The sequence below is a fragment of the Bombina bombina genome, chromosome 6, assembly GCF_027579735.1.
Source record: "Bombina bombina isolate aBomBom1 chromosome 6, aBomBom1.pri, whole genome shotgun sequence".
Classification (NCBI taxonomy): Eukaryota; Metazoa; Chordata; class Amphibia; order Anura; family Bombinatoridae; genus Bombina; species Bombina bombina.
In genome coordinates, this window is record NC_069504.1 from 665,614,370 (window position 1) to 665,633,043 (window position 18,674).

At 36.0% G+C, this 18,674-nt stretch overlaps 1 protein-coding gene across 1 annotated transcript in view; it reads left to right on the plus strand.

Annotated features, from left to right (window-relative positions):
- The window catches only part of IL16 (interleukin 16), a 257,992-nt gene that overhangs the window by 193,907 nt on the left and 45,411 nt on the right, over positions 1 to 18,674 (plus strand). The window contains exon 18 of the mRNA XM_053717743.1: positions 11,924 to 12,110. Within this exon, the coding sequence (XP_053573718.1) occupies positions 11,924 to 12,110 (187 nt within the window). The remainder of the gene's footprint in view (positions 1 to 11,923; positions 12,111 to 18,674) is intronic.

The following is an 18,674-nucleotide window of genomic DNA, read 5'->3' on the forward strand; positions in this document are numbered from 1 at the left end:
ACATATGAGCCTACCTAGGTTTATCTTTCAACAAAGAATACCCAGAGAATAAAGACCTTTATTTACCATTCCCCAGTTTTGCATAACCAACACTGTTATAGAAATATATTTTACCTCTGTAATTATCTAAGCTTCTGTAGACTTCCTCCCTATCTCAGATCTTTTGACATACTTGCATTTCCGGCAATTAGTGCTAACTCTTAAATAACTCCATGTGCGTGAGCACAAAGTTATTTATATGAAACACATGAACTAATGTCCTCTAGCTGTGAAAACCGGTCAAATGCATTGCAACTCTCAAATGCAAATGAGCATATAAGCCTCCCTAGGTTTAGCTTTCAAGAAAGAATACCAAGAGAACAAAAAATTTTTGATTATAAGAGTAAATTAGAAAGTTGTTTAAAATGACCTGCCCTATTTGAATCATGAAAGTTTAATTTGGACTTTACTATCTCTTTAATTTAGACCAGGGTTTAAAAATGTTAGGAGCTAAAACTACCTTGGTTTGCTGTCATGGAAACAGTGGCTTCAATATCTGTTGACCTGCTATAGAATAACATAAACCAAGTTGAAACATATTTAAACCAAAATAACATCTCATTAGCTGCAGTTGCTTTTCAATAGCCAAATGCCACCCACCAATTTGGAGGCACACACTTGTCTTGAGTCTGCAGCTAACAAGGCTAGTCACAGTTATTAGAAAAGTGCTTTGTTTTTCAGTTTTCATCTGCTAAAGAGAATTAGTGACAGATATATTTCAGGGTTAGCCTTGAGAAGTCTGTAGTGTGCATTTCCAGTTCTGATAATTATACGAGCCTCAGTTTTTGGAGCTAAATTAAATGAAAAGAGGGGAAAATAAATAATGAAAGTAAATTGCAACTTGTTTTAATACACATATCTAAACATGTTATATTAAAATCTCAAGGTGTTTACTATCCCTTTAAGAAATACAATCATTTCTTTTTTTTAATAAAAAGTAAAAAATATAGATGGCATTTGTAATCTATGTAACTAAAATATGATCATCATAATGGGCATTTGTAATTCTACTTATGTGTTTTGTCATTGATTATGTGAAATTTCAAAGTGAAATGCATATACTTAGATTTGTTATTATAAATTAAAGGGACAGTAATCACTTGAGATTATAATATAAAATATTTGATTATTCGTATTAAAAAAAATATATACTATCTCTAGTTATTTATTTTGCTCTCTTTTCATGTACTTAAATACTGAAAAACAATAATTTATGTAAGAACTTACCTGATAAATTCATTTATTTCATGCTGGCGAGAGTTCACGAGAGTCCACGAGCATGTTACTGATGGGATATACATTTCTACCAGGAGGAGGCAACGTTTCCCAAACCTCAAAAGCCTATAAATACCCTGCCACCCCACTCATACCTCAGTTTAACATATAAACAAGCGGTGAGGTATGCAAGGAGTAAAAGCATAAAAAATATGTGCTTATTAAAAATAAACCCAAAAATGAAAAGAAAATAGCTTGGGCCTCGCGGACTCACCACCATGAAGGAAATTAATTTATCAGGTAAGTTTTTACATAAATTGTGTTTTCTTTCATATAGGTGGTGAGAGTCCATGAGCTTGTTACTGATGGGATATAATATCCAAGATGTGAAAGTCCAAGAGTAACAAAAAATAAAAGGGAGGGATAAAATAAAAACAGCTATTTTTGCTGAGAAATTAAATCCAAAAGTAATTCCTTTTTTAAAATGTTCAAAAAACTTAAATCATAGGCACTAGAATCAAACTGAGACAGCTGCCTGAAGGACCTTTCAACAAAAAGCTGCTTCTGATGAAGCAAAAACATCAAAGTGATAGAATTTAGTAAAGGTATGCAAGGAAGACCAAGTGGCTGCTTTGCAAATTTGATCAACTGAAGCTTCATTCTTGAAAGTCCAAGATGTGGCAACTGATCTTGTAGAATGAGCTGTTATTCTCTGAGGTGGAGACTGACCCGCCTCCAAATAAGCTTTGTGAATTAAAAGTTTTAACCAAGATGCTAATGAAATGGCAGATGCTTTCTAACCTTTTCTAGAACCAGAAAAAAATAACAAATAGACTAGAAGTCTGTATGAAATCTTTAGTAGCATCTACATAGTATGTCACAGCTCTTATTACATCCAAAGATCTTTCAGAGTAGATTTAGGATTAGGACACAAAGAAGAAACAATATTTTCCCCTTTAATGTTGTTAGAATTCATGCTTTATCTTGTTGGAAAATCAGATAAGGAGACTCACAAGAGGGAGCAGACAATTCAGAAACTCTTCTAGCAGAAGAGAAAGCCAAGGGAAATAACACTTTCCAAGAAAGTAGTTTAATGTGGAAATAATGCAAAGGCTCAAAAGCAGGAGCCTGTAGTATCTTTAATACCAGATTTAGACTCCAAGGATGAGAAATAGATGTAATGACAGGTTTAATATGAATTAAAGCCTGAGCAAAACAGTGAATATCAGGAAGATTAGCAATCCTTCTGTGAAATAAAACAGAGCAGAAATTTGTCCTTTCAAAGTATTGGCAGACAAACCTTTATCCAAACCATCCTGAAGAAACTGTAGAATCCTAGGAATTCTAAAAGAATCCAAGAATAATCATGAGAAGAGTACCATGAAATGTAAGTTTTCCAAACCTTATGGTAAATCTTACTTGAGACAGGCTTGCAAGCCTGAATCATACGGTAAATCATAGAGTCAGAGAAACCACTGTGACTTTTGACTAAATGATCAATTTCCATGCCATTAAGTTTAGAGATTTGAGATATGGAGGGAAGAATGGACCTTGAGATAGAAGATCTGGTCTTAGAGGAAGAGGCCAAGGCAGACAACTGGACATTTGGACAAGGTCCGCATACCAAATCCTGTGAGGCCACACTGGGGCTATCGAAACACATAAGATTGTTCCATTATTATCTTTGAGATCACTCTTGGAAGTAGAACCAGAGGGGGGAAATGTAAGCATGCTGGTAAGACCAAAGTACTGCTAGAGCATCTAACATTTCCGCCTGAGGATCCCTGGACCTTGAGAACCTGACAAGTTTCTTGTTCAGAAGAGAGGCCATCAGATCTATTTCTGGAGGGCCCCATGTCTGTACAATTTGATAGAACACATCTGGTAATCCTTGCACCATTGGTGTAACATGCAAAGTTGTAGAGGCCTCATATGAAAATGAGCATCTGTCCGATGCTGCAATCATAAGACCTAAAACTTCCATACACATGGCCACTGAAGGGATTAATAGGGACTGAAGGATTAGAGAAGCTGAAACCAATTTCAATCATCTCTTTTTGGTTAGGGATAGAGTCATGGACACTGAATCTATCTGGAAACCTTAAAAGGTGACCTTTGTCTGAGGAATCAAGAAACTCTTTGGTAAATTGGTCCTCCAACCATGTCTTCGAAGAAACAACAATAGTTGTTTTGTGTGAGATTCTGCTAAATGAAAAGATTGAGCTAGTTCCAAGCTATATCATCCAAATAAGGAAATACTGCAATACCCTGCTCTCTGATTACAGAGAGAAGAGCACTGAGAACCATTGAGAATATTCTCTGAGTTGTTGCTAGGCCAAATGGAAGAGCGATAATTTGGTTATGTTTGTCTAGAAAGGAGAATCTCAGAAATCGATAGTGATCTGGATGAATCGGATTGTGAAGATAAGTATCCTGTAAGTTTATTGTGAACATAAAGTGACCTTGCTGAACAAAAGGCAGAATAGCCCTTATAGTAACTATCTTGAAAGTTGGGACTCTTACAAATCAAAATAAAGTTTTTAAATCCAAAATTGGTCGGAAAGAATTTTCTTTCTTTGGGACAATGAAAAGATTTGGAAAAAAAACCACAACTCCTGTTCCTGAAGGGGAACTGGGACAATTACCCCCAAGAGTTCTAGATCTGAAACACATTTCAGAAATGCTTGGGCTTTTACTGGATTTTTTAATACATAGGTGAGAAAGAATCTTCCCATGGGAGGTCTTATTCTAAATCCAGTTTGATACCCCTGATAAATAATATCCACTGATTTTGGACAAAATTCTTGAAATAGCTTTAGTCTGCCCCCCACCAGAAGAACCGGATTGGGGGCCGCACCATCATGCAGGTTTAGGGGCCGGATTTGGTTTCTTATATGACTTGGATTTATTCCAATTTGGAGATGGTCTCCAATTAGAGCCATAGCAGTTTTCTGTTCTCTAGTCTGACGAAAGGTACGAAAATGATTGGTAGTTTTAAATTTTCTAAAAATATAAAAAATATTATGTAAGAAAAGAAGCTATGATATAAAATCAACGCTTAAAGTATGACACAGGTTGCACCAGAGTTAAAGAAAATGCTTTTATTTGAGTATATACATCACGTGTGCACTTCTGGATGTTTCCGATTAATTACAGATACCAACATTACTGTGTATCAATTTAACAAATTGCAACAAAGTATCACAGGATAACAGCAATTGTTGCTAGTAGAAGCAAGGTTAAAGCTTGAAACACATTCATATGCATCAACACATAGAGGGTTAAAATCATTGCTACAGAGAGCACATAGTGTCACTGCACGCGTTAAAGTAGCAAACATATCAGTCCACTCAGAGTCACTGGGCACTTAGTGTTAACAACACGCTCCATAATCCTCCAAAACTATGGCAATGCAAGCAGGCAAATGCTTATCCGGTTTCACAGGATTACTGCAACTTAAAAAAGTCAGTGTAAATAGTACTTTCCTTTATTTTGCAACACAATGCAGACAACAGTGCTTCCACTTGTATGCTTACAGCTCATCCGCTGTCATGAGAACAGGATACCTTTCATTTTTCACTGACCATACGGTTGACATTTTTATCCCTGCCGGTTATGCCTGGATCACTTATCTGTGTATACAGCTTCTTGTAGATTTCATTGTAGCCTTGCAGCTCATGGTTAATCAAACATTACACTAGAATGAGGCCAGAATGATGTGTTTCGCCTCTCCCACAAATGGGCTGGCTTAGGGCTTCATCAGATACTCCTCTTCAAAAGCGGTGACTCTTTAAGTGCACCTTACCGCTGTGATTGGTCAATTGTGTACAACCAATATGTGAGTTAAAACCATTATTTACAATAACCTCTGCAAACCACTTAAGTTATTATAATTTACATTTTAATTATCATTAGTACCTGCAATAGATCATGGCAACAGTACTATGTTACAATACATTTTGTCAATTCTTAATTTTTATAATAATCTCCAGACTGACATTATTACATACTTTTCTTTAATGCCTTATTCCACATTAACTATTTATCTAGTAAGAAAATGCTAAATTCAAGTTTTTCATTTAGACCAGAGGGAGATAATGTATTTAAAGTATACATCAATTTGGTCTCATGTTGGAGGAGTAATCTATCCAGATTACCACCTATTAGTTTTGCTGGTATATGTTCAATCCCTGTTATTTGCAGTAACTCATAAATAGAGTTGTGATGTTCCAAAAAAGCCAGTCAGGAAAGGATAGGTAGTCACCCATGTGGAAATTGCACATACTGTAGTCATGTGACCAAAACCAAAACTGTTAGCACTGAACAGAGTAAAGTGTATAAAATTAAACAATGGATCACATGCAAGACCATAGGGGTTATCTACCTTTTAAACTGTTTATTCATGACCCCTTTTCTATGTTACTAAAATGTAAAGGGAGTTAAATGAGAGAATTAAAGAGCATAGAAAATACATTAAAAACAATGACAAAGATAGTCCAATTGCACGACATTTTTTGAAACAAAACTTGAATTTGACAGTTTCTTAGGTAAAGAGTTATTGTGGAATAAGGCAATAAAGAAAAATATGTAATAATGTCAGTCTGGAGATTCTATTAAAAATTAAGAATTTACAAAATGTATTGTAACATAGTACTGTTGTCATGAGCTATTGCAGGTACTAATGATGTGTAAAATGTAAATCATAATAACTTAAAGGGACACTGAACCCAAATTTTTTCTTTTTTGATTCAGATAGACCATAACATTTTAAGCAACTTTCTAATTTACTCCTATTATAACATTTTCTTCAATCTCTTGGTATCTTTATTTGAAATGTAAGAATGTAAGTTTAGATGCCGGCCCATTTTTGGTGAACAACCTGAGTTGTTCTTGCTGATTGGTGGATAAAGTCTTTCACCAGCAAAAAAGTGCTGTCCAGAGTACTGAACCAAAAAACTTAGATGCTTTCTTTTTCGAATAAAGATAGCAAGAGAATGAAGAAAAATTTATAGGAGTAAATTAGAAAGTTGCTTAAAATTGCATGCTCTATCTGAATCACGATAGAAAAAATTTGGGTTCAGTGTCCCTTTAAGTGGTTTGCAGCAGTTATTGTGAATAATGGTTTTAACTCACATATTGGTTGTACACAATTAACCAATCACAGCGGTAAGGTGCACATAAAGAGTCACCGCTTTTGAAGAGGAGTATCTGATGAAGCCCTAAGCCATTCCAGTTGTGGGAGGGGCGAAACACGTCATTCTGGCCTCATTCTGGTGTAATGTTTGATTAACCACAAGCTACAAGGCTACAATGAAATCTACAAGGAGCTGTATACATAGATAAGTGATCCAGGCATAACCGGCAGGGATAAAAAGCCAACCATATGGTCAGTGAAAAATGAAAGGTATCCTGTTCTCATGACAGCGGATGAGCTGTAAGCATACAAGTGGAAGCAGCGTTGTCTGCATTGTGTTGCAAAATGAAGGAAAGTCCTATTTAAACTTATTTTTTAAAGTTGCAGTAGCCCTGTGAAACCAGATTTGCCTGCTTGCATTGCCATAGTTCTGGAGGATTCTGGAGTGTGTTGTTAACACTAAGTGCCCAGTGACTCTGAGTGCACTGATATGTTTGTTAGTTTGATTGCATGCAGTGGCACTATGTGCTCTCTGTAGCAATGATTCTAACCCTCTATGTTTTTATGCATATGAATGTGTTTCAAGCTTCTACTAGCAGCAATTGCTGTTATTCTTTGATACTTTGTTGCAATCTGCTAAATTGATACACAGTAATATTGGTATCTGTAATTAATCTGAAAACATCCAAAAGTGCACACGTGATGTATATACACAAATAAAAGCATTTTCTTTAGATCTGGTGCAACCTGTGTCATACTTTAAGCGTTGATTTTATATCATAGCTTCTTTTCTTACGTAATATTTTTTATATTTTTTTTTATGACTGTTGGCACATTGCAATAAGTAATTCTTTAAAATCCATATTTTGGGTGCGACCTCCCCTGTCTGTTTTCAAGCTTTAAATTTTCCCTTAGATTTTTTATCTTGGGGAAGAAAAACTCCCTTTCCCCCAGTAATAGTGGAGATTATAGAATCAAACAAAGAAAGATATATGCTTACCATAAGACACCCATCCACATATAGCAAACAGCCAAACCAGTACTGAAACATATCAGCAGAAGTAATGGTAGAGGAGTATAATGTAGATCTGTAAAGGGAAGCAGCAGATGAATCCCTGCGACCAAACTTACAGAGAGCCTTATGAATACATTTTCCATAGGTGAAAACATGGAGGCCGAATTATCAAATGTCTGTCAGACCTGATCCGACACTGCGGATCAGGTCCGACAGACATCGCTGAATGCGGAGAGCAATACGCTCTCCGTATTCAGCATTGCACCAGCAGCTCACAAGAGCTGCTGGTGCAATGCCGCTCCCTGCAGACTCGCGTCCAATGGGCCACCAGCAGGGAGGTGTCAATCAACCCGATCGTACTTGATCGGGTTGAATTGTAACAATTCCTGTCCGCCTCATCAGAGCAGGCGGACTGGGTTATGGAGCAGCAGTCTTTAGACCGCTGCTCCATAACTTGTGTTTCTGGCGAGTCTTCAGACTACGGAGCTTGATAAATGGGCCTCATGGTGTCAACCGGCAATACTCCCTTTATAACCATCAGACAAACACTGTACTTAGAAGCTCCTTTCACTGAAGAATCAAGCACATCATGCTTCACCACCTCCTAAGGAGGCAAAGTTTTAAAACTGAGGTATGAATGAGATGGGCGGGCTATTTTTTGGCTTTTGAGGTTTGGGAAACTTTGCCTCCTCCTGGTAGGAATGTATATCCCATCAATAACAAGCTCATGGACTCTCGCCACCTATATGTAAGAAATGTGGTTTTTCCATTACTGAGAATTGTAAGTGTACATGGCAAACTTCATAAGCCTACGCCTATTCAATATCTGTCTTTAGGCTTCAGTAGAGGAGATAAAAAAAAATAAGTGCAAAGCAATGGTTCTTTTTCTAACTATGGGTTAGATTACAAGTGAAGCGCAAAATATTGTTTTCACGAAAGCAATATTTGCACTCCACTTAGTAATACCAGCGCACGCAAATGTGCGCTGGTATGATAAGTTAGCCGCGATGTGAACGCAACCTCGCATTGCATGGAAGCATTGTTTTTATGCCTTGAGACTCTTAAATTTGGGGCCAGTTGAGGGACATTTAGAAAATTAACCAGAGATCAGATCTCTGTTAATTTTCCTAGTGCTAATTGCTACCGCAAGTTCACAGTAGAAATAACCAGCCACTTAAATTAGCTTTCTACTTGTAATCTAGCCCTATGTCTATGCCCTGAATGACTACTCCAAATAAAGCAAGTGGTGGAAGAGTTCCGCTATTAAAAATAATTGTAATTGCATTTCACATGCAAACCTTTTATGCGACTTTAAAGCTTGCACAAAGAGTTTGGCCTTAAAAAACTGTTGGACTAAACACAAAATAAATACATTAAAATAAAGTAAAATAAAATAAAGTATTACACTGAAAAACGACCTATACTATTTAACCCCCACACTACTTAAACCGCCACAACACCTATTGCAAAACAACCCCCCCCCCAAAAAAAAATAACCCTGCCGCTACCCTCCTAAGGAGCTGGTTCAAGATGGTGAGTTGGGGTTCTAGCACATGTTTAAAACATTTTGCAGGGGGTGGATCTCTCAATAGTTTTCACAGATCTCCATGAAAGAAAAAAATTACACAGCCAAACCTAAAGTAAAACATGGTAGCTAATTTGATCAGTGCCTGGTCTGACTAGATTCATGACATGTAAGCAGCAATTCATATTTTAATTTTATAATTATCTTTTGTAAAATATCTGCACATGTAATTGCAATAACTAATGATCGTTATGCTGATGAGATTTTAATTGGTGACAATTATCATAGATGTTAATAGAACTTGTTTATTAGTGGATGATGCCTGCTCGCTGTGGTGCTGGGTGAGCAGGTTATCCATATCTCATATAGATTCTCCTGAAAGATTATTGGAAAGTTACTGACAATTAAACAAAACTGTTTTGAAAAGAACAGATATTCATATATTAAAAAAGAATGTCCCCCCACAAATCTGACTTAAAGGGACAATCTAGTCAAAATTAAACTTTCATGATTCAGATAGGGCATGCAATTTTAAACAACTTTCCAATTTACTTTTAGCATCAAATTTGCTTTGTTCTCTTGGTATTCCTTACTGAATGCTAAACCTAGGAATGCTCAAATTTATTTCTAAACTGTTAAAAGCTGCCTCTTATCTCAGTGCATCTTTACAGTTTTTCACAGGTAGACAGTGCTAGTTAATGTGTGCCATTTAGATAACATTGTGCTCACACCTGTGGAGCCAGTGATTGGCTAAAATGCAAGTCTGTCAAAAGAGCTAAGATAAGGGGCAGTCTGCAGAGGCTTAGATACAAGGTAATCACAAAGGTAAAAAGTATATTAATATAACAGTGTTGGTTATGCAAAAGTGGGGAATGGGTAATAAAGCGATTATCTATCTTTTCAAACAATAAAAATTCTGGAGTAGACGGTCCCATTAAGTATGGCTATATAATAATAAACAAAGATTATGGGGCATATTTAACAAGCTCCGGAAACAGAAAACCATTGCTCCATAACTTGTCCGCCTGCTCTGGGGCCGCGGACAGAAATCAACCCAATCGAATCCGATCAGGTTGATTGACACCCCCTGCTAGCGGCCGGTGCAATTATAAATGCCTAAAGCGTATGGTGTCGCCATTTATCGATGTGAAGCGGACATGATACGCTACTTTGTATCATGTCCGCTCGCACATTGATAAATATGCCCCTATGTATTCAGCAAGCACTATCTTACAGTTTGGTACTCAATGTTGTTTTCTGCCTTTGTGGACTATATGTTTTTTGTTCCTTACATAATAAGAAATAATTTATTAGTGTAGAAATGAGTATATGAAATGTGACAAGACAGTACACCAGCTGCTATGTTGAACCCCCCCCCCCCCAACAGTATGGAATGTTTCCAAGCATAGACAGAGTTCAGCATATTTAAAATAATGTGCTAATATCATGGTTATATACCTGTTTGTTAGTCTTCATTTCAGTATTTACCTGTAATTTATCATTTCTGTTACCTCACCACCTCTTTAAAAAAGGAAAACAAATAGAGAACAATTAAGCCAAATAACCCAAAAATAATGATTGCGTATAATATATACTATTATTATAACCTTCAAATGACTTGTGTAAATATTATTAAACAAAAGCTCAACTCCTTTTAATGAGGCATAGGTTTAGATCAACTTTATTTATACAAACAGCAAAATGTGTATGCTAATTCTACAATTGCAACATTTGGCTAAGGAAGACATATTATCCTGTCAAAATAGATAAAACAATGAATGAATGAAAGCTTTGGTGTTCCAATTCCAAATCATACATAATACTGATCAAGCAAACAATATTAAATATACATTCCATGCTAATGTATTTAATTACATTTTGCTGTTTAAATAAGGAAAATAGTCTAATGAAAACCAATGTCAAATTCACATGATGCTAATCAGTTGCTGTTACAAAGGCAATAAAGACATGGGCATCCACAGGAGGAGGCAAGACAAGGCTGTATAAAACAATCATTACTCCTTTGTTTCAGACCTTGAAATATTTAGGATAACCTGAGAATCAAGTAAAATCTTATCTGAATCTCCTCTTTCTAATGAGGGTTCTTATGACTAATATAAAGACTAATTTAAAAGGAATTGCTTTTAACTTTTATTATTGTAACATTCAAATCTCTTGCCTCCCCTTCTACCCTGTCTCAAACTACACCTCCTCCCTTACTTTATAACTAGGATTTTTCACCTTACCATTCTCTTTCTTACAGCTGCAACTCTAACTACACAACTTACCCTGCTCTGCAAGTGCTAGCCCTCCAATCCTCCCTCCACCACCCACCCTGGTGTTTACCTTAATATATAAACACTTCCTAACAGCAATCAGGTGCAGCTGTAACTAATAATCCAGTATAGAGACACTACTTCATTTTTACGGCTTCTGTACTGACACTTAACCACATTCTGTTACACTTTTTCAATCCTTATTTGCCACTTACCACACACTTTTCCTTATTCTTTGCCTACATCATTACTCACTCTCAGTTCACTCTGCCTTATCAGACATATTTCCCTTCTCCCTTACCTTCTGTGTTCATTCCCTCTCCTTTAGATTGTAAGGTTGAGAGCCTCTCTACCTGTAGGCCACTTTGTATTTAAGTGAACTACTAATGATTGTGCTCAATGGCAGGGCATTCCTCTCCTTTTGTGTAACTCAATTATTGCACCTACAACTGTATTGTACCCCTACTGTACTGTAACTTGTTTGTTTGTGTATGTAATGTATCCCTGTAATGTTTTATTCTTTTTATAGCACTGCATAATCTGCTGGCACTTTATAAATACCTGATAATAATAATATACATTGGGGTGTCCATGGATGAATAGAGCTTAGTACCATGAAACATTGTGTTACTTGAGAAAAAAAACGCATAATTTTAGATAGAAATGATGAATTCTTATTAGCCTTTGGAATTAAAATGAACCAGTGTTTATGTTTACAGTCTCTCTGAACTAAAAGGCTATGGAGCAATGCATCCAGTTAAAGAAAAAGAAGAGGATGTCTCTGAACATCAGCACTCCTTCTCGTCTGTAACCAGTAGTGGTCAGTCTGTCATCTCTCTGCTGCCAATGGAAGAATTAACACAGCTGATTGAGGAAGTGAAAGAGCTGGATGAAGATACCTTAAAGGTCTGAGCTGTGTGAATTGTTTTTTACTACAATGTTCAAAATATGTAGCCCTGGTAATGTATTACTTTATATTGGATCCACAAAAGTGTTTAAATCCTTTGGGTGTGTAAGATAAAAATTCTAAATAATGGGGGTAATATGAGTGAAGAGAGAAAAAGAAAAGATAGTGGCTATGTCTGTTGTACAGTTGCAAATGGGAAATTCAATATGGAAAAAATTGTAAGAAAATAAAGGAATTGGGGCATCTGAGAGTGGCATCTGGCCTCCAAGATTCTATTGCACTTGTATACTATACTAATTGGTAACTCCAGGTAGATAAGTTTACAAGTAAGGTAGAATCTGAGCCAGGAATATGTGTGAATTTGTTTATTGCTTCAAGCGATGAGCAGAAACCAGTTACAACAATTTTACATATCATTATCTTAAATCTTTTTTTAAGTGAAATTTTTTCATTGTGGTTTAAAGAAATACATAGGAAACTTAATACAATACAACTCTTGACAGGTAAATAAACCTCAAAGAATCCTGCAAAGGAAAGATAATAAAGTAGAAGATACATAAGGCAGATACCTTAAATATTTTGTCATTACAACTCTGTTAAATACAATAGTTACAATACATAAACAAAAGCTAGCTGATAGAAAGCCATCTTCTTATTTGAATTACCGGTATATAATCTCAACATATCCCAGACATCAGATTACGAGTCGTTATTGTTACAGAGGCTGATGCTAGAATATACATTCTAAACAGTTTACTAAATTAATTTTACCCCCAATAAAAAACTGCATTCAGTAAATTACCAAAATGACCTTTAAAACAATGAAATGCTTTTTCAATGGACAATATATAATCTCCTTCTTGTATCTAATTGGTTAAGCTAGGTACCTGAGTTTTCTTCCATTAGCGAGTTATATTGCACTGTTAAGCATATACTGTAGAAGCTGTCTACTATATTTACAGCCTATGCATGGTATGTCATTCAATAAAACTATTAAGGGTTCTAAATGGAATTCATGTCCAATTATCTTGTTAATATAGTGTGACACCTGATCCCAGAATGGCTTAATCAGAGGACAGGACCACCAGATATGTGATAAAGTTCCCAATTCTCCACATTGCCTCCAGCATCTGGAAGATGCCCTGGGGTAGATTTTGTGGAGTCAGACAGGAATGAGGTACTACCTCGACAAAATCTTTTTTTAACTTAATTAGGCTGAGATAGATTTTTTGTGAGATAAATGTAAAGGAAAATATTTACTGTATTAGGTGAAGGTACATGGACATTGTTCTGTTGAGATTAAGATTTGTGGGACAAAAAGAAACCCAGCTGCCCTGTTTTTATCAGTCAGGAATGTTTTCTGCTCTTTGCATATTTTTTTAAGTTTTTAATCATTTAGTTAACATATAATACATTTTTCATTATACTGTATTTTCTAATTGCTAACTATGCTTAATTTCTTTTTATTAATAGTATAATTTTTTTTAAAAATATCTGTCCATCTTTACTTTACTTTACTGGGGTTGTCCAATATTGGGCCAGATTACAAGTGGATCGCTAACAGTTACTCTTAAGCGAAAAGGGGTTTATTGTGGTTGTTTGTGTGCGTCAGTTTTTTTTGCCCGTATTAAAAGTTGAAAGTAAATACAAAAGCTTGAGCACAGTTGAAGTTAACGCTCTTCGGGATAGCGCATCCTCAGAGCTGTGGTTAACTGTTTGCGAAACAAAAAGTGTCACAAAACACATAAAAAATACATTACAACGTAGATTTGCACTCAAATAAATATAAAAAGGTTGAATTATAAAATAAGGGCTCAAAGCTATGAGGTCTCAAAAAAATAAATACATATATAGACATATATATGTGTATATATATATATATATATATATATATATATATATATATATATATATATATATATATATATATATATACTGTATATATAAGTGCATTGGAGCCCTTTGCAGTCAAGTATCTGAACACATGTAAAAGCATATTTATGCAATATTCATATTGAAAAAAAGGTTTTAACTATGTATTTAGTGTATGTATTTCCCATTCCAGTGTTCTACTCATAGCAGAATATGTTCTATGAATTTTTAAATTGATATTCCATATCTGTATATAGCTATACCTATATATAATTTTATAAATATATATATATATATATATATATATATATATTTGTGCAAAAATATAGCAATATATATTTATGAATAAACAGAACATATTCTATGTGAAGAACATTGGAATGTGAAATATTCATATTTTCATGTTGGTTTAACGCACTTGAGAATATGCAATCGGGTTTGCATGCGAGTAGGGTGTTAGGCTTTTTTCCCACTTTTTGCTCACACAGAAATGTCCTGTCTCCTGCCCATGACAATAAACATTGGGCATTCTTGCCGTACCATATCTATACTATAATTGCGTTTGTAACGCATCCGTCACATGTTGTGCACGCATCATTAAAGGAATGTTGGCTGTGCGAGGCAGCCAAAAGAATGTTGGCTGTATGAGCAGCCAAAAGAATCCACCTGGATGTTTTCCGAAAAAAAAAACTAACCGCCCACACGAAGTATAAAAAAAAAAAAAACGCCTGCATGAAGTATTAAAAAAAAATTAACCACCCACACAAAGTATTAAGAAAAAAATAAACATTACCGCCAGTACTAAGTATTCACAAAAAAAACTAACCCTTAAATTGCTAAACTCCCACAACAAAAACTACCTAATCCTTACACAGCCAAACCCCCACTATGCCAACTAAATAAATTACAATATTAACCCCTAAACCACCAAACCCTTCAATGCCAACTAACTAATTATACTTTTAACCCCTAAACCGACAAACCGCCACATCGCAATAAACCTAATTAACCTATTAACTCCTAAACCGCCAACCCCCCACAATGCAAATAACTAATTTAATTACTAAGCCCCCTAACCTAACACCCCCTAAATTAACCCCAATTACTACTAAATTACAATTAAAATAAAAAATCCTAACATTTAATTACAAAAAATGAATCTAACATTACAAAAAATAAAAAAAGTCTTAAGATTATATAAAAAAATAAACAAAATTATCAAAAATGAAAAAATTAACCTAATCCCTATGAAAATAAAAAGCCCCCCAAAATAAAAACACCCCCTAATCTAAACTAAACTACCAATAGTCCTTAAACGGGCCTTTTGTAGGGCATTGCCCTAAGTTAAACAGCTATTTTACGTTTAAAAAAAGTCCCCCCTAACAGTAAAAAAACCCCACTCACCAATCCCCCCCAAAATAAAAAACCTAAAACTAAAAAAAAAAAATGTATGTAAGAATTTACATGATAAATTCATTCCTTTCATATTGGCAAGAGTCCATGAGCTAGTGATGTATGTGATATACAATGCTACCAGGAGGGGCAAAGTTTCCCAAACCTCAAAATGCCAATAAATATACCCCTTACCACACCCACAATTCAGTTTAACGAATAGCCAAGTAGTGGGGTGATAGAATAAGGATTAAAAAAGCATACAAAAAGAGGAACTGGAAATAAAATTGTGCTTTTTATACAAAAATCACAATCACCAGAAAAAAGGGTGGGCCTCATGGACTCTTGCCAATATGAAAGAAATTAATTTATCAGGTAAGTTCTTACATAAATTATGTTTTTTTTCATGTAATTGGCAAGAGTCCATGAGCTAGTGACGTATGGGATAGAAATACCCAAGATGTGGGAGACCACAGAGGAGTCACTAGAAAGGGAGGGACAAAATAAAAACAGCTATTTCCGCTGAAAAAATTAAATCCACAAAAAAATAAGTCTTTCTTATAAATTTCACATAAATTTCAAGAAAAAAACTTAAATCATAAGCAGAAGAATCAAACTGAAACAGCTGACTGAAGACCTTTTCTACCAAAGACTGTTTCAGTAAAAGCAAATACATCAACATTGTAAAATTTAGCAAAATGTATGCAAAGAAGACCAAGTTGCTGCTTTGCAAATCTGATCAACCAAAGCTTCATTCTTAAAAGCCCAAGAAGTGGCGACTGATCTAGTAGAATAAGCTGTAATTCTCTGAGGCGGAGACTGTCTAAATAAGCCTTGTGAATCAAAAGCTTTAACCAAGATGCCAAAGAAATGGCAGAGGCTTTCTGACCTTTCCTAGGACCCGAAAAAACAACAAATAGACTAGAAGTCTTCCTGAAATATTTAGTAGCTTCGACATAATACTTCAAAGCTCTTACGACATCCAAAGAATGTAGAGATCTTTCAAGAGTATTCTTGGGATTAAGACACAACGAAGGAACAACAATTTCCCTACTAATGTTGTTAGAATTCACAACCTTAGGAAGAAATTTAAACAAAGTCCGCAAAACAGCCTTATTCTGATGGAAAATCAGAAAAGGAGACTCGCAAGAGAGAGCAGACAATTCAGAAATTCTTCGAGCTGAAAAAATAGCCAAAAGGAACATTACTTTCTAAGAAAGTAGTTTTAATATCCAAAGAATGCATAGGCTCAAAAGGTAGAGCCTGTAAAGCCTTCAAAACCAAATTAAGACTCCAAGGAGGAGAAATTGATTCAACAACAGGCTTGATACGAACCAAAGCCTAAACAAAACAGTGAATATTAGGAAGTTTAGCAATCTTTCTATGAAATAAAACATAAAGAGCAGAGATTTGTCCCTTCAAGGTACTTGCAGACAAACCTTTTTTAAACCATCCTGAAGAAACTGTAAAATTCTAGGAATCCTAAAAGAATGCCAAGAGAATTTATGAGAAAAACACCATGAAATACAGGTTTTCCAAACCCGGTAATAAATCTTCCTTGAAACAGACTTATGACCCTGTAACATAGTATTAATCACTGAGTTAGAGAAACCTCTATGACTAAGTACTAAGCATTCAATTTCCATACCTTCAAATTTAGCGATTTGAGATCCTGATGGAAAAACGGCCCTTGAGACAGAAGGTCCGGCCTTAAAGGAAGTGGCCAAGGCTGGCAACTGGACATCCAGACAAGATCCGCATACCAAAACCTGTGAGGCCATGCTGGTGCTATCAGAAACACATGCGATTGTTCCAATATGATCTTGGAGATCACCCTTGGAAAAAGAACTAGAGGCGGAAAAGTAGGTTGGTAAAACCAAGGAACTGATAGCGCATCCACCATCTCCGCCTGAGGATCCATGGACCTGGAAAGGTACCTGGGAAGCTTCTGTTTAGATGGGAAGCCATAAGATCTATTTTGGAGAGACCCCACAACTGTACAATCTGACAAAATACATCTGGCTGAAGAGACCACTCCCCTGGATGTAAAGACTGACGACTGAGATAATCCGCTTCCCAATTGTCTACACTAGGAATATGTATCACAGAAATTAGAAAGGAGTTGGATTCCACCCAAGAAAGTATCCAAGATACTTCTTTCATCGCTAAAGGACTGTGAGTCCCCCCTTGATGATTGACATATGCCACAGTTGTGATATTGTCTGTCTGGAAACAAATGAATAATTCCCTCTTTAATAGCGGCCAAGCCTGAAGAGCCCTGAAAATAGCACGGAGTTCTAAAATATTGATTGGTAACCTCGCCTCTTGAGGATTGCAAACTCCTTGTGCTGTCAGAGACCCCAAACAGCTCCCCATCCTGTGAGACTTGCATCTGTTGAAATCACAGTCAAGGCAGGATGAACAAAAGAGGCCCCTTGAATAATCTGATGATGGACTAACCACCAGCACAGAGAGAGTTAAATGTTGGGATTTAAGTATATCAACTGTGATATCTGAGTATAATCCCTGCACCATTGATTAAGCATGCAAAGCTGCAGAGGTCTCATATGAAAACGAGCAAAGGGGATCACGTCCAATGCTGCAGTCATAAGACCTAAAACTTCCATGCACATAGCCACTGAAGGGAATGATCGAGACTGAAGGTTTTAACAGGCAGAAACCAATTTCATTTGTCTCTTGTCTGTTAAAGGCAGTCATGGACACTGAATCTATCTGGAAACCTAAATAGGTGACCCTTGTCTGAGGAATCAAGGCACTCTTTGGTAAATTGATCCTCCAACCATGTCTTTGAAGAAACATCACAAGTTGATTTGTGTGAGATTCTGCTAAATGAAAAGATTGAGCCAGTACCAAGATATCGTCCAAATAAGGAAACACCGCAATACCCTGCTCTCTGATTACAGATAGAAGGGCACCGATTACCTTCGAAAAGATTCTTGGAGCTGTTGCTAGGCCAAATGGAAGAGCAACAAACTGGCAATGCTTGTCTAGAAAAGAGAATCTCAGAAACCGATAGTGGTCTGGATGAATTGGAATATGAAGATACGCATCCTGTAAGTCTATTGAGGATATGTAATGACCTTGCTGAACAAAAGGCAGAATAGTCCTTATAGTAACCTGTTTTGAAAGTTGGGACTCTTATAAAATAATTCAAAAACTTCAGATCCAGAACTGGTCTGAAAGAATTTTCCTTCTTCGGGACAATGAACAGATTTGAATAAAAACCCAGACCCTGTTTCAGAATTGGAACTGGTACAATCCCTCCTGAAAGCTCCAGA